The 16,204-nt window shown below is 43.6% G+C and overlaps 1 protein-coding gene and 1 non-coding gene across 3 annotated transcripts in view; both read left to right on the top strand.

Moving 5' to 3' along the window:
- RAB3B (RAB3B, member RAS oncogene family) overlaps positions 1-12,739 on the top strand; it is a 65,526-nt gene extending 52,787 nt beyond the window's left edge. The window contains exon 5 of one of the 2 annotated variants that reach the window (XM_053655637.1): positions 8,413-12,739. In XM_053655637.1, the coding sequence (XP_053511612.1) occupies positions 8,413-8,600 (188 nt within the window). In that variant the 3' untranslated portion in view covers positions 8,601-12,739. The remainder of the gene's footprint in view (positions 1-8,412) is intronic. The other variant, XM_037148777.2, reaches the window with a different exon arrangement.
- Positions 12,740-14,987: 2,248 nt separating this feature from the next.
- Positions 14,988-15,094, top strand: LOC119051815 (U6 spliceosomal RNA). The gene has a single exon (XR_005083000.1). It is a non-coding gene; the product is annotated as a U6 spliceosomal RNA (small nuclear RNA).
- Positions 15,095-16,204: the final 1,110 nt, after the last annotated feature.

Here is a 16,204-nt window from a genome sequence, read left to right as displayed (position 1 = left end):
AGATATTCATTTTTCATACATTTATTCACTTATTCATTTAAAAATATGTTTTAAGCATATACTCTGAGTTAGGCAGGTTCTTTTTTGGCACTTGGGATATAACAGTGAACCAAACAGCTCTGGTCCTTACTGTCATGGAACTAATGAGGAAAGAAATTTCAAACACATAAGTATGCAAAAATATATAATGCAAAACATATAAATGGGTGAATTGCATCGTATGTGATTTATATCTCAATAAAGGTGGTAAAATCTGTTGTAAGTTCTGCATGAGTTAGGACTCTTGTTATAACAAGTGATAAAATCCCAAAACAAGCTAGCTTTAACTTAAAAGAGAGCAAAATTATTACCTTGTGTAGCTGGGAAGTCCGTTAGACCCAGAATTCAACTGTACTCTCTAGTTCTCAGCTTTGCTTACCCCTTCAGCCTCCTCCTGCAGCCAGACTCTGCATGGAGGGTACGATGGGTGATGGCAGCTCTAGATTCATATCTTCCCAGCTCCTGCAAAAACAGCCTCTCTCTCCCAGCTGCCATGTATTAATCTCAGAGAAGAATATGATTGGCACCTGTGAGTCACATGCCTATCCCAATGGCTGGGGGAGGCAAATATGACCCATAGTTCCACAACTGTGTAAACTCGGGATTCCCTAAAGGAAGTAATGGTGGACAGATAAAAGTGACATAAGTCACCAGTGCTATGAAGAAAGTGAAAAAGAGAGACCTAATTTTAGACTGGAGAGTCAAGATCTTCTGAGAAAGTGACACTTAAGCCGAGAATTAAGGATGAGAAAAAGTTAGCCAGGGAAAGGGTGGATATGCAGGGTGAGGAGGTGGAGGGGTGGAGGGGAGTGTTCTACAGTAAGAATAGGCCTAACGTGGGGTAGAGCTTGAAACCCTCATGAGAGTGAAAGAAGGTCATGTCACAGGGACTAAACGATCGCAGAGAGAATTGTGTGAGATGAGAGTGAAGGAAGAGGCAGAGTTCAGATCACAGGGTCTTGTGGACCATGTTGAGAATTTTGCAAGGAAGTGGTCAGATCTTAGAAAGTGAGGGAAGGTGCCCAGCCCCCCTCATTGCCACTGGAGTCCTGTCCTATCTACCCCTCTGCTACGTCAGCTCTTAAGTAAGTTTCGGTGGCCTGTTTGTTAGTGCCATACTGCTATTCTCTGTTTTATGAGATCCCTCTTCAGGATTTTCTCTTTCTTTAGCTTTTCTCAGCTCACTCAGCCAAGACTATAGGTATGGCCAACAACTAGCATTTATTAAAGCTGTGAGCGAGTAGCAGTAGGGTTTGATAAAGTTCCCTGGACATGAGTGAGACTATAAAGATGCTGAGGATGGATGAGGATGGATGAGGTGGATCTTTGGGAGGGTGGAGGAGTTTCAGGGACTCCTATTCCAGGAGGCATGGCATTTTAAGGCTCTGCCTCCATGAGACCTTCAGAAAGGGGCTTTTTGTCCCTTTCTGGGATTTGACTGGCAATGGGTCTGGCTAGAGCCCAGGGATGCTAGTAACTACTAAAAGGTAAATGCACTTCTACCCACAAGGGAAGAAGAGACTCATTTAAAATGTGGCTTTGAAACACACACAAACACTCCAGCAAAATGTAGTGGGAAAAACCTCAGACTAGAAGTGAGGAGACTGAAGATTTTACCCTGCTTCTGCCACTAGTTTACTGTGTGACACTGAGCATCTAGTTTCCTGTCTGCGGGTCTCGTTTGCCCCTCTGGTAAACAGGGGATATGGATTAGTTGACTGGGAAGGCCTGTTCGGCTCCATCCCTCTTTGATCCCATGATTTCAATTTACACAGTTCTCCACTCATCACTCAGCCCCTCGGACCCTTGTACACTGCCTTGCTTATCTGAGACACTTGCCAAATATTTGGGGGTTGGGATGAATTATTGAAACCTTGCATCACTGAGCCCGGTTACAGCTAAATAAAGACCTAGCTGGCACTGATAAAAACTGACTTTGCTGCAGTTCTCTTGGGACCCCTCACTCTCACCCACCTGGAAGGCGGCATTGTCATCAGCTCCAGTAGACTGATGAAGAAGCTGAGTCCAGACTGTTCATATTTTCTTGTACACAGAGAGCTATGCCACACTTCTGTGTCATTGCTTTTTCATGTAAAGATTATGGGATGTTTCTGAGCATACAGGTAGTAGGTGGCAGGCCCAGTACCGCTCAAACTCAGCCTTTGGGCTTAAATCCTAAGGCTCCTATTTTATCATCCAGTGGCCTTTTCCCAAAAACCTGCCATAGTTTCTCTTCAAATTTCCATCCTCGGTCACGATGTTAGTGAGATTTCTTTAGATTATGTTGCAGTAATACATAACCCAAGTCAGAAGCTTTTATAATAATTTTTTTTCTTTCACTTATATTCTCTGTTTACATTATAGTCCACTATAAGTCAGCTGCAACTCCATCCCGACTTCCTACTCTGGAATCTAATCTGGGATGGCTAAATCACACAAAGGCTCTTCTTAAAGCTTTTGGTGAGACTTGGAATGGCCACATTCATTGGCCAAAAAAAAGTCACACAATCAAATCTGATGTTGAAGTGGGGAGATATATTCCTCCCACAAGGAGGCACTGCAAACCACCTCACAATCTGTCAGGATGTAAAATCTTCTGCAGGGAGGGCAGTGAGTAATCCACCACAATCACTGAACACATGATGGACCCACGAATGAGTTTCCTGCCTCAAAATCCTCATTAAGGACCAGGGAAATAGAGAGATCATTTCAATATTCTTTGAATAGGTGTCTGTGCTAGTCCTTAGCCTGTTTGCTCTCATACTTTACCCCTTACCTGCTCTGTCTCGTTCCTGCAACCCCCTCTGGGGTGTTGATCTTTGCAGGCTGTTTCCCAGGTTCCCATGACAGTGGCCCCTGACTGGGTCAGCCAAGGAGAGAGACTGGCAGGTGATGGGGAAAAGGCAGAAACCTGGATATCCCCCTCCCCCTCCAGCCCCTTAGCCAGCTTCTCCAGTAGAGGCTGCCCTTCTTCTCTGACTCCTGCTCCCATGGTTCTAGCTTCCTTTGGTCCCGGTATTAGTTGGTTTTTTTTTTTGCTATTGATAATCTCTGGGTTTCCTCACTATTGTATTTGGCCTCTTAGTTCTTCTATCACTTATATAGTCAATTCCCTGTGGATTAAATATTAAGAATAGTTCCCATTTCCCTGTTGGGATCTGACTGGAACAACTGGGTAAGCAAGCTGTCATGGTGTTGCAGGGGGGAGTACACTGCATGTTCTGAGTGGTGGAGGCTAGCTGGGAAGAGAAAGGGAAGGCCCTTTGGAATCAGTGACTCCACAGGTGAGTAATAAAGATAATTTACAAGTAGGAGCTAAAGAGTCATAGCCTGAGCAAAGGCACCAAATAACAAAGTGTTAGTGTTTCTGGAACATGGTGTGACCCAGCAAGATGAGGCTGGGTCATGGGTGTTAAGCCAAGTCTGGCTATTATGTTAATCAGAACTCTCTCAGTTCCACTGACACAAATCCAAGTCAAAATAGCTCATATTATAAAACAGGGGCATAACTGAAACAGAATGGAAGAAAAGGTTGCTGAAATTAGATGGCCAAGGAATTAAGAGGCCAGGGTGTTGGATGGATTGTGCACATGAAACCCGAAGCTCCTGAGAATAAGAGCAACATTGGGTAGAGAGGAAGACAGTGAGTCCCTCGCCAAAATCATCAGTGACTGGGGGTGGGGGGAGTGAGTTGAAGACTTACACTCCTTCATCTTCATGAAGATGAAGAGGTATCAGAGCAGGATGGAGAAGGGATTTGAACGTATAAGTGAAGGAGCAGTGCCCCGGGGCAGTGTCAGGATGGAGAGGTAAGTTTCTGAAAAGAATTCTGAAGTCAAATTCAGAAGCAGACAGTGCGGACACAGTCTGCGGTGCCGTGGGTCTGTAACGGCTGCCTGTGGACTGGGTGGGTAAACATGGTCATTTTGGGGTGGAGGGAATCATGTAAGATTCAGTTAAGAATCAGGACCCGTTAAAGACAGAAAAAAATCCCCTTGTCATGAAGCCAATTAGGAGGAAAGGACTGGAGGCTAGTCTGATTAATTGGTTGTCATCTTTGTGATCTCACTAGATTCTTAGTTCCTGAGAATCTTTACTAATGAACCTGAGGAAAAGGTTATCATCCGAGCCTACTAATGAAGAACATTCTAGGACACTGGCAGTAATTAGGTGGGGAGTGAATTTGGAGTTCTGCCAGCAAACTCCAAATGGGCTAGGCCCATAAGCTGGTTACTTGGAATCAGAGTTCTCATACCTTGGTTACCCTTGAGGTGACAGTGGATACATGTTCTTGGCATGACATATGAGCCCTTCATGTTTGGCTACATACTACTTCATTTCTCACCACTTTGAGGTTTCTACTCTATACTCAGTCTTAGCCAAAAGGCCAAGAAGTGATGAGCTTTCTATTCCAGTGATAACAAACTGCTATCACCATAGAGTCCTTCTAGGATATACCAAGGCTGTGTGTGTGTGTGTTTAGAGAGAGGAGAAGGGAGGGAAAAAGGAGAGAAACATCAATGTGAGAGAGGAATATTGATCAGTTGCCTCTCATACATGCCCCAACTATGGGACCAAACCTGCAGCCTAGGCATGTGCCCTGAAAGCCACCTTTCACTTTGTAGGATGATGCCCAGCCAACTGACCCATACTGGTCAGGGCACCAAGGCTGTGTTTTGCCTCGTTATCTGTGCTCATGTTTTTTTCCCTGTGTGGTGTACTGCACATGTATGTGCCCAATAATATGTCTTTAGCTGATACTTTCTTAAGAATCAGCTTCTCTAAGAAGCCTTCCCTGGCCCCCAGTTTCATTTAGGCACCTCCTTTGTGCCCTGACAATCCTCTGGCTTCCCATCATCTCAGCATTTATCACTATAATATTGTCACTATGTCTCTTCCAAACTAGACAAGGAGTTCCTCAAGGGTAGGAACTGTGTCTGGTTCACCTCAGTGTTCCCAGTGCCCGGAACAGGATCTGCCATGCTCACTGAGCTGAGTTCTTACAACCCCCACTGTCCACCTCTCCTCACTCACACCCTCCGTGCTCATTCCCACCTCCTTCATTCATCTATTCATTCAACCAGTACTCACCAAACACATACTCTAGCTGGTGCAGAGGCTCAGATGAATAACATGAATACCCTGCATGGGAGCTCTTTGTCAAATGGATTTCTCCATGCAGGGGAACGTGTGTTTTGGCAGAGGGAAGCACAGAGGAGAATGAAGAGGCCTTGTCTAAGCTGAGTCCTGAAGAATGAGAAGTTAGGCAGGTGAAGAGTTTTGCTCAGTACTGGCCTTAAAGTTTCCCATTCCCACTAACTTTTGTAAGCTTCCTCCCCTCTCCTCTGCTGCCACTCTCTTCCCCCCACTAAGCATTCCTCTGGTTTGCTCTCTGTGGGTTAGAAATGTTATAGTGTGTTCTGTCACTGTTCCAACTGAAAGCAAGACAAGAGGGTAAAGGATAGGGCCCTGGCTCATACTCCACCTCTAAGTCTCGGTTTCCCTATCTGTAAACTATAAGGGCTAACCCTTGTCTCACCCCAGCCCCTCACAAGGGTGTTTTAAAATTGGGTTTCTGAGCCGTTTTGGATTCTGCACCTGTGAAGATTGACATTTAAGTTAGTGGGTCTTTTCTCCACAATTTCATTTGGTGTCCCTTTGTCCCTGGCACTCAATATAGACCTGATACAAAGTCAGTGTTCAGTAAAGACCTGGCTTATTGATTGGCAATGAATGATGAAGAAAATGAGGGTTTCCCCAAAGGCCCCAGGATGCAATGCAGGGGCAAGGAAGCTGGGACCAAGGTGGACTGGAAATATAAGGGAAAGGGAATTTGCCTGGTATTACACATGCCAATCACTTCACATACATTTGTGCATTTAATTTTCATTCACCACTCTATGAGGTATGTAATATTTACCCCACTCTACAGGTGAGAAAACAGGCTGAGAGAGATTAGGCAACCTGCCCACAGTTGCACAGCTGGTAGTTAACTGAGACTATATTTAAATTCAGGCTGTCTGAGAGTTGGACCTGTTCCCACTGCCCACCTGCACAACGTGGCATATTCTCCCCTCAGTACCAATTCCTTGGGAGGCATGTGTGTCTCTGGCCTTGACCTGTGTCCTCATGTTCATCTAAACTGATGGTTTAAGCCTATTTACTTCTTTATCTGTTTGCCCCTTTCCTAGGCAAGCAACACCTCCACCACCTCCCCTAACACTGTCACTTGTAATGAACCAAAGTCCAGAGAGTCGATTTTTATGATATTCAGTAAGGAAAAGCGACATGCTGAAGGGTCTCTGAAGCTGACTAGGTTTCTATGGCCTGGGAATAATAAGCCAGCAGCTGCCTCCTTCTTCATTTCATACCGCAATTAGCTGGCACTTCTGCAGCTGGCCTTTCTCAGGGTGGGAAGTGGGCCACAGGAGGAGCCGTCATCTGGAGGTGGGCTGGCAGGAATTGTGAGTGCCTTCCAGCTGAGATGGCTGGGGGAAGGGGAGCCTTGTTTGTACCTGGGAGCTTCAGCCTCTTTGTGGACAGTGGAATACTAGGGAGAAGGAGGGAGATGGAAAGAGACCCCCCTCCTTTGTGGGACAAGATGAAAAAGAGAGAGATGAGAGATGCAGATAAAAGAAGAGCAGAAAGAAACTGTCATTATAACAGTCAACTTTTGCGTAGTAGTTTATCCATCACCTCACTCAATACTCCCACTGCTCTCAGCAGGAGGACAGTGTTATAATTCCCATTTGACAATTGGGGAGTCTGAGACTCAGAGAGGTTAAGTGATTCAGAGAGATGAAGTGACTTGCCCAGAATCAGACACTTTGGAAGCCAGATAAAAGCAAGGAGGCCAAAGATACTTGTAAAGGAAGAAAAAATATATGACTGGGGTAGGGTACGGGGGAAGTTAAGTGAAAGGGAGAAAGAGGAAAAAATAGACTGGGATGTGTATGAACTTGGGACTCAGCCAAACCCAGATCTAAACCTAATTTTCACTAATAAAGCCATGTGACCTTTTGTGAATTATATAATCTCTTGGAACCTTCATTTTGTCATTTATAAATTGGAAAAGATTATATTCACCCAACAGGCTACTGTGAGGATTAAGTAAATTGATATTTGTAAAGCTCCTACCATAGAATCTGGCATCTAGTAGGTGTTCAATAAATATTAGAGACCCCAAAGAGAGAGTTCAAGGAACATAAGGGAAAAAGAAGAGCTAAAATGAAAAAAAAAAAGGAAGAAAGAAGCTTTTGAGGGGAAATAAAGATAGACTCGGAAGGAAGGGAAAGAGGTAGACAGAAGGAGAAGGAGTAGGCTAGGGCAGGGAAATGATGGCGAAAGTGGCTTATGCTTCCAAGGGCTGCCGCAAATCTGGCCAAGATTCCTCAGTTGGGAAGCAGCCACTTTGTCTGAATCAGGAGGGCCTTTCTTGTGTTTCCTTATATAACCAAGTTCTGTTCATTGTCACAGAAAGTGTCATTAAGGATCTCAAGGTACAAAACAGACAAGAATGTCTCATGCTTTAGGTGTAGTTTTCCCTGGGTCTTTCTGGAGGTCTGTGGCCAGGAGGGACAGATTCTGGGGGGCATTTAGGAAGGGGAAACCCCACCGAGTGGAGGTAAGCCATTGTGTCTGTTGGTGGGAAGGGCAAATAGAGCTTCGCTTATTCAGTGTGGATCCTGGGCTGACTCCCAGAGCCTACACTAGTGCTGGCCAGGCTAGGGTGAGTGGGAGGCACGGGAAAGGAGGAAAAGCCCTGGTCAAAAAGGCCAAAGCCTCGGCTTCTCATACTGTTACCTCTGCTTATCTTGGGCAAGTCAGCTTATTTCTCTAGGCCACACTGTCTGCGTTAGTGAAGTGGAGAAGGTCTGGTTGGACCCTCTTCCTGCTCCCAGGTGAGACGTGAAGATCTAATGATATAATGGATGTGATAAATGCTTTGGAAACTGTGAAGTACTGTGCACACATATAGAAGTATTCATTCTATTAGGAAATGCATCTAGGGACCCCTCTGTGTCAGGTACAGGGCTATTTACTTTACGTTCATTTTCTTGTTTAGTCCTCAACTAATTCTATGATGTAGGTAAAATCATCCCTATCCATAGGGCATCGATTCATGAAGAAAATAGGTGACTTTCTGGGGGTTACACAGCAGGTCAATGGTAGAGCCAGGATCTGTTCAATTCTAAAACCGGTGCAGGTAATCCTTGCTCTGTACCATCTCCTTGAAGCAGAATTCTCTGCTCATGGATTTAGGCCTCCTTGCTTCACCTTGGAGCACTACCTGTATTAATCTAGAGCATTCTGTCCAGAGGGCATGAAAGGGAAAGGGGAAATTTTTTACCTGTATCTCTCTCCTCTCCTCAGGGTTTGACTTCTTTGAAGCCAGTGCCAAGGAGAATATCAGCGTGAGGCAGGCCTTCGAGCGCCTGGTGGATGCCATTTGTGACAAGATGTCTGATTCGCTGGACACAGACCCCTCCGTGCTGGGTGCCTCCAAGAACACCCGTCTCTCAGACACCCCACCACTGCTGCAGCAGAGCTGCTCATGCTAGGCCAGGCAAACCCTCCTGATCTCTCCTCATGGTGGCCCTATACCCACTCTGCTTCCCCTGTTACATTCTGTCCATCCCCAGCCCCAAGCCAGCTGTGTCGCTGCTGTTCTTTGCCTGGAGCAGAGGTGAAGGCAGGCCCCAGGGGTTCTCTGCAGATGGCCACTTACAGACACTCAGCGCTAGACTAACATCCAGGTTGCAACATGGGTGGAGATTCACTTCACAAAAGAAGACGCCATTTTCCAAAGGGGATTCACTACAGGGACTTGGAAGATGAATCTCTTAGATTTCCCTCATTTACCAAAATCTGACACACATATACCTTTCAGGGACTGGCCAACTGTGTAAAGTGAGGCCCACTGGCACAGGTAATCCTATTAAAGAAAAGCTCCCCTTACACAACATGCCTGTTTCATATCAGGCTCCCCTGTGGAGCTTCCTCACACTGCAAGTCAAGCTTCGCTCTCAAAGTCCTGTGTCTGTCGCTGCAGATGCCCACGGGGCCTGGGCAGTTGCTGTGGTGACAGGCCAGGGCTAATCTCCAGAGAGCTCTCTAATGATACCAAAGGACCAAAGGCTGAGTCAGAAACACACTTAAAAGGAAAAGATTATCCCCTGCAAAATGTCAAAGGTTCCTGCTATATGAAAGAGCAAGGTAGGGAGTGCAAGAAGAAAAAAAGAAAAAAAAAAACACAGGCAAGATAGAGAAACAGGTCATGAATTTCTGATGTGGCTGCTTTCCAGCTGGTTCTAAACTATGGGAACTCGATGAAATTAGTCACCAGCTCTTAAATTCCAAGAATCTAAAAAATTGAGAGTTGGTAGTGGCCCACATTTGACCTGGTCTGACTAGCTAATTCCAATCCCTATCTCTGATAGGTGGCTGTCAGGCCTCACAACCGAAATCTCTTCCTCTAAAGCACACACTCTGGCCAGGGACGGGAGCTCATTATTCACACCATCTTTGGATAGCTCTCATAATCTGAAGGTTTTCCTTGTTTTAAGCTGAAACCTGCCTCCTCAAAGTTCTTCCTTTTCTCACTCAATTTTTGTACTAGCTCTGCTGTCAGAGACCTCGCAGAGTCTGCTCCCACTGCCCCATGACACACTTAGGGGACTTGAAAACAGAAATCATGATTCCTGGGATCTGCCTTTTCTCTAAGTCAAATAGCTCTGGTCCCTTTTGCCATCGTCCATAGGGTCTTTTCCTCATCCTGCCCTTTCTCCCAGCCCATCTTCCAGTCACTCCCAAGTAGTCCCACTGGGAAATGTGATTCAAAGCAGAATAAATCTAGAGTCGGGGGGCGAGGTACATGACCCTGAAAAAAATGGGGAAGCTAAATTCAAATGTTTCAATCCCAAACTCATACTCTCCTGAGAGTGAAACCTTAGTTTTCACCAAAAAGCAGATGTGAAACGACTCCCGGAGGAAGCCGCTTAAACAGTGGAAGAAAAAAACCAAAATACACAAAATCCTCTGACACTAGAAACAAACTGAATGGATTAACTCATGATTCTAGCTTGTTTGTGGACACTGCACGTTTGTTTTTTAGCTGAAACAATGACATGGAACTAAGTGATAATTTCTGAAAATCCTTTCTCCCAACTCTGGCCTGAATCTGCAGTTTCCCCCTGCACTAACATGCCACTTCAGAAGTCAGTGAAGGAGCAGGGAAAGTCTCTCCCAAGCTTTCCCTTCATTTTAAATGCAGCTCATTGTTCTAGAAAAGCACATTAACTAGCAACAGGTTCAAGGACTACATCAAAGGGCCCTCCGGAGACAGCCCTATGGTGATGGTGCTTTCCCTGATGCAGTGCAGAGGATGGAACTTCGATCTTGGAATCAGGAGACCTGGACTCTCCCTTAAATCAAGTGTGACGCTGGGACCAGTTACTAACTCCTCATCTCTGAGTTTTGTTTTTTCACTTATAAAATGAGGGAGGTATTTGGATAATCTTTAACGTCCCTTCTGGCACTAATAACTCTGATTCTTTTTCACCTTCCTTCATGATTTCAGTGGATCTGCAAAATAAACCTGAGACCTGAGGATTATCACCCCAATGTCACATTGCAGCTAACAATGACATTGTCATTGCGTGATGTCACGCTTCCTCTGTACTGGGCATTGTTTGAAGCACTTTACATGTACTAATTTATCTTCCCACTATTTTTGTGACGGAGGCACTATAATCAAACTCATTAAAAGATGAGGAAATTAAGGTACAAAGAGATTCTTTAGCTTACCTAACATCATATAATGAGTAAATGATAGAAAATGGATTCAACCCCAGGTGGTAGGCTTCAAAATTTGTGCTCTTCACCACATTCTGTACTACATTTCTTATAGATAAACTATGATCCAAAAAAGTTAAAAGACTTGGCCAAGATCACACAGCTAGCAAGTGTTAGAGCCACATTAGGATTCAATCCCAAGGCCAACAGATTTCTGGTCCACTAGAGAAAGGACTTACGTCCTTTCTCTAATCTGTTAACACATTGCCCAGTGATTCAGTCTTTCAGGCAACCAGATCCCATGAGGTTAAGGAAAAAATGCCCAGTGCTTCTCAGGCCCAGGCACTGGCTTTCCCTGCACCTGCCTCTGTCAGGCAATTCTTACCAGCTTTCCAGCAGGCCTTTGAGCAGCCTCCCTGCTCCAGCAATGGGGCATTTTAGATTAGTGACTTGATCAGCTTCTCTGACCATGTAAGAACATGGTCTCACAGAGTAGTCATTCTGGCTGTGCTTTTTACACTGTAAAGTCCCATACAAGTCAGGGATAACTACTATTTTTCTGGATAGTAACATTCATGCACCCCAGTATAAGGATTTCAGACTGAGCTCCTCATGACCCCTGGATCTTTTAGTACATATATCAAATAATCTTTTCTCTCCTACTGAATAGCCTTGCAAAGGCTGAAAATTTTATTTAAAAACTGTCGAATTCTGTAAAACTCAGGAGCTGGTTCAAGGGAGCAGGCATCCTTAAAACAGAGGGAATCAAGAGTTAAATGTAATAGTGGCAAACGCTTTTACTGGTGACAGGCAAATAGACCTGTTTATTCGATGGCAATTCTCCAGCCCTGCTCTGTGACCTGGTTTATGCTAAGTGGAAGGCAGCAGCTTCCAGCTGATTGCAGCGCAATGTTCATCAATCACAGTAATAGCACAGTTAGCCACCAAGGCTCAAGCTGCATGGTATGTGTTAGCGGCAACCTATCCCAGTTTTCACCTTGTTTAACAATCCAAATAAAAGAATTTAAAAAAAAACCCTCTTGACCTCTAAAGAAGCAAAAGTAGGCCAAAAGTGCAATACAGTATTGTAACTATTTATAGAATCTGTTTTAAATGCATGTGTATCTGTAAATACAAAGTGATTCATGATTTACCATTGTCTCCTTAGTGTGCAGCATCATTAACTTCTAGAAGCAGCAAGAGGGTAGAGTGTACTGAGTGGTCACAGACTCATCAAATATTAGATATGGAAGGAAGCTCAGAGAAAATCTTACCCACACTCCTTGTTTTATTAAAAGGAAGACTGAGGTGCAGGGAGAGGGAGGAAGTGTCCTAAGGGGACTTTGAGAGTACATTTACGATGGGGCCAGAAGTAGGGCTTAGATCACCTCTGGCTAAAAAATTTACCTTTTCTGCATATATCTATTGTGGGCCTGGCACTATTAAATATTAGATAAATATAGATGAAGACAAATGATCCCTGCCTGCAAAGTTCCTATAGTTGAACAGAGGTGTTTCTGAGACATTATGCCAACTTGGCAGGCAAGGAAACATAGCCTTGGAAAAGTTAACATGCCTAAGTCACCCACTAGGATCATTTGAACCTGCCCCTGTCTGACTCATGCTCTTTCAATGTTCCTCTTCAGTTTGTCTCAGATGAAGGATAGATGGGGTGCTGGTAATGACACACTCTCAAGGACTGTCAGAGTTCATTAAATAACCTCGGTGAGACATTGGTTTCACAATTGCTTTCTGACTGCAGCCTTGTAACATCCACAGAAGATGAATATCCTCCAGACCATACTCTTCCAGTCACATCCCCTGCTCCTGCCCCAAAGCTCTCCCTGGGTATCAAGTTTCCTAGAGCATCTTGAAGAATGTATGTTTATTTGCCAAGAGTTCAGGATAATTGGGAAGGAATTACAGCTATCAGTGTCCTGGGATCTCACTGATCTTAGATTCCCCCTTCTAAACCTATACCAGATTACCTGCATGGCTGGTAAATCAACAGCAGCCTGTGACTGAAAGTATGTGCAAGAGACAGGCCCATGAGTTACAAATACTGTTAGGTGATGTTTTTGAAGGCTTGGATCCCTTATGTGAAGTAGGCAAAACTCAAATTTATTCATTCAACAGATTTGTGTCTACTCTGTGCCAGGATACAACCAGTGGCAAATCAGACATAGTCCTTGCCTTCATGAAGGTTATAGTCTAGTATAATAATTTTCAATCCGTGTACCACAAGAATGTCTAAAACATGTAATACTTGACTATTTAGTCAGGGGCACTGACCTCTTTTCCTTTATATTGTCAGATTTAAAAAATGACAATAGCCAACACAACAATAGCTGTCTAGTATGAATGAATCAAAATTATTTATTACCTATTTTTTGTCAAATTGGCTAAAAGATTATTTTTTGTGCAACACAGAATTTTAGTAATTAGTGTATGTGTTTTATGAGATGAAAAATGTTCAAAATCACTGGTCTAGTAATTTGTTGTTTAGTCTAGACATTGTAAAGTAACCACACCAATGTACTTACATAATGCTCTGAAGGAAAAGTACATCATTCTGTGAGAACACATACCTGGGAAACCTGAACCACCTTTGTGGAGCTGTTTCAGGGGGCCCAGGAAGACTCCCCTGCATCCAAATACCTCTACTACCCACTGGCCATTGCTTTATATCCCTCAATTAAGCTTTCCTTTATTAGTTTAAATTTTTGATGGCTGATTAAGTATAAATCCTCCCGAAAGAATAAAGGTGAGAGAAGAAACATCTGTACTGTGAAACATGTTTAGACTGCCTGGTTCGGAGTTAACAGTCTTCTGGGAAACATGGAAAACCATCCTAAAACTTAGTGACTTAAAACAACAAATATCATTCATGATTCTGTGGGTCAGCTGGGTGGATCTTGCTGAGGCTGGATGGTATAGAATGGCCTTACTCACATGTCTTTGTTCCCAGATGAGATGACTAGGATGGTCAAGGCCTCTGTCCACATGGTCCCATCCTTCAGAAAGCTGCCCAGATTTGTTCACATCGTGGTGGAAGTTTTCTGGGCAGCAAGAGAGGGCAAGCTAAAATGCAGAAGCACCTTCCAAGCTTCTGTTTGTAATGTGTTTGCTAATGTCTCACTGACGAACACAAGTCACATGACCAAGCCCAATTTTAAGGGATGGAGAAATAGATGCCGTCTTTTGATGGCAGGAGCTGTAAAATACTGTGGCTACTTTTTCAATCTACCAAAGAAAGCAACCCTATAGTCATCTGAAGCTGAGTCTAGTAAATTTCCCTGGGTCTTAGAACCTGGCTCTGAAGATACCTCCCAAAGACAAAAGTCAAAATGGTTTAGAGCAGGGCAGTCTCATCATTTCTTTAGTTGTTTGAAGGGTCCACTTTGAAGGAAATAAGACATAATCTGGATAGAAAAGTTTTGATTCTTGTTTAACAGTCCATTTGGCTACCTTTTAGTCACCCTCTGAGGGATGAACCTGGCTTCTCATTCTGTGGGATTCACCATAATGGTTATGATTCCCATCTGAAGTTTCTGGCTGGAAGCCCAGTGGAGAAATTCAGTGTATGTTTGGAAAGATGGCTCTGAGAATAGTTGGGACCTCTGCTGTAGTGATACTTTCTTCCTTGGAGAGCCCATCAGGTCCTGAAATTTTAGATGCCAAGTCTTTTGCAATAACACGCATACACAATGCCTACTGGAGATCTCCACGTCTCTAACTTAATATGTCCACACTGGTACTCTTGATTCTGTCCCAAATTTGCTTCAACCTCAGTGTTCACAGAAACCTACATGTTATTCTTAATTCCTTATTTTTCTCTTTTTCTTAGTGTTTACATATAATCCGGCAGCAGGTCCTATGATTCTCCTTCTAAAATAGATCTCAAGTCTGGCTGCTTTTCACTATTTCCATTTTATTGACCTTGGTCCAACCTACTGCTGTTTCTGCCCTAGAGAGCTACCACAGCTCCTAACCAGACCCCCTACTCTGCGCTTGCTCCCCTACAGTCCATCCTCCAGACATCAGCAGTCTTTTAAAAATATAAATGAACGAACAACAATTCAGTAACACTGAGGTTTAACTTCAGTAGCACACATAAAAGAATCTGGATATTTCCATTATTATTAAGAATTATTGTGCTCGCTTCTGCAGCACATATACTAAAATTGGAACGATACAGAGAAGATTAGCATGGCCCCTGCGCAAGGATGACACGCAAATTCATGAAGCGTTCCATATTTTTCTACAAATGTTGGAGAGGTTGTGGGGAAAAGGGGTCCTAAGTTCACTGTTGGTGGGATTGCAGACTGGTACAACCATTATGGAAAAAAGTATGGAATTTTCTCAGAAAAATAAAAATTGACCTGCCTTTTGACCCAGCAATTCCACTGCTAGGATTATATCCTAAGAATCCTAAAACATCAATTTCAAAGAACCTATGCACCACAATGTTCATAGCAGCACAATTTACAATAGCCAAGAGTTGGAAGCAACCTAGGTGCCCATCGGTAAATGAATGGATAAAAAAACTGTGGTACATATACACCATGGAATTCTATGCTGCAGAGAGAAAGAAGGAGCTACTACCCTTTGCAACAACATGGATGGAACTGGAAAGCATTCTGAGTGAAATAGGCCAGGTGTTGAAAGACAAATACCATATGATCTCATCTTTAACAGGAAGCTAAACAACAAAACAAACAAACAAGCAGAATAAAAACAAAGACACTGAAATAGAGAACAAGGGGACAGTGACCAGAGGGGAGAGAGAAGGGAATTTAAGGGGAAAAAAGGGAGGGATTTGGAGGAACAAATAGGAAGGACACAGGGATGAGAACTAAGGGGGGTGGAAATGGGAGGGAAGTGGGGAGCACGGGGGGGTGGTGGTGCTGGGATAGGAGAAATAGACAAAAAACTGTACTTGAAAAATAACTAAATAAAATTAATTTTAAAAATTTTTAAAAAAGAAAAAAAGAATTATTATTTTATTGATTCCATTTCTAACCCTGAATCTGCCCCTAACTTGCTGTAGGACCTCTGATAGCTCATTTCCTGTTCTAGGCAGCTACATTGTCTTCTCACATTTCTTCAGGAAATAGCAACCTTTTCTTTTGTAGTACTACTAGTGGGCTAGCCAAAAAGGCCATATGGTTTTTTTCATAAAAGAACATTTTTTTATTTTCACCAATAACTTTGTTGATTTGCATATTTTGAGTATGCCAGCTATCTCCTGCTATTGGTTTCCATTGGTTATAGGCCAGGGGTGCTGCTAAACATCTTCCAATGCATAAGACAGCCCCACAGCAAAGAATTCTTTGGCCAAAATGTCAATAGTACAAGAACTTTGTAAGCC

Source organism: Artibeus jamaicensis, unplaced genomic scaffold, assembly GCF_021234435.1.
Source record: "Artibeus jamaicensis isolate MK-2021 breed Jamaican fruit bat unplaced genomic scaffold, CSHL_Jam_final scaffold_1019, whole genome shotgun sequence".
NCBI classification, from domain to species: Eukaryota; Metazoa; Chordata; class Mammalia; order Chiroptera; family Phyllostomidae; genus Artibeus; species Artibeus jamaicensis.
This window is presented reverse-complemented; position numbering and strand designations above follow the sequence as displayed.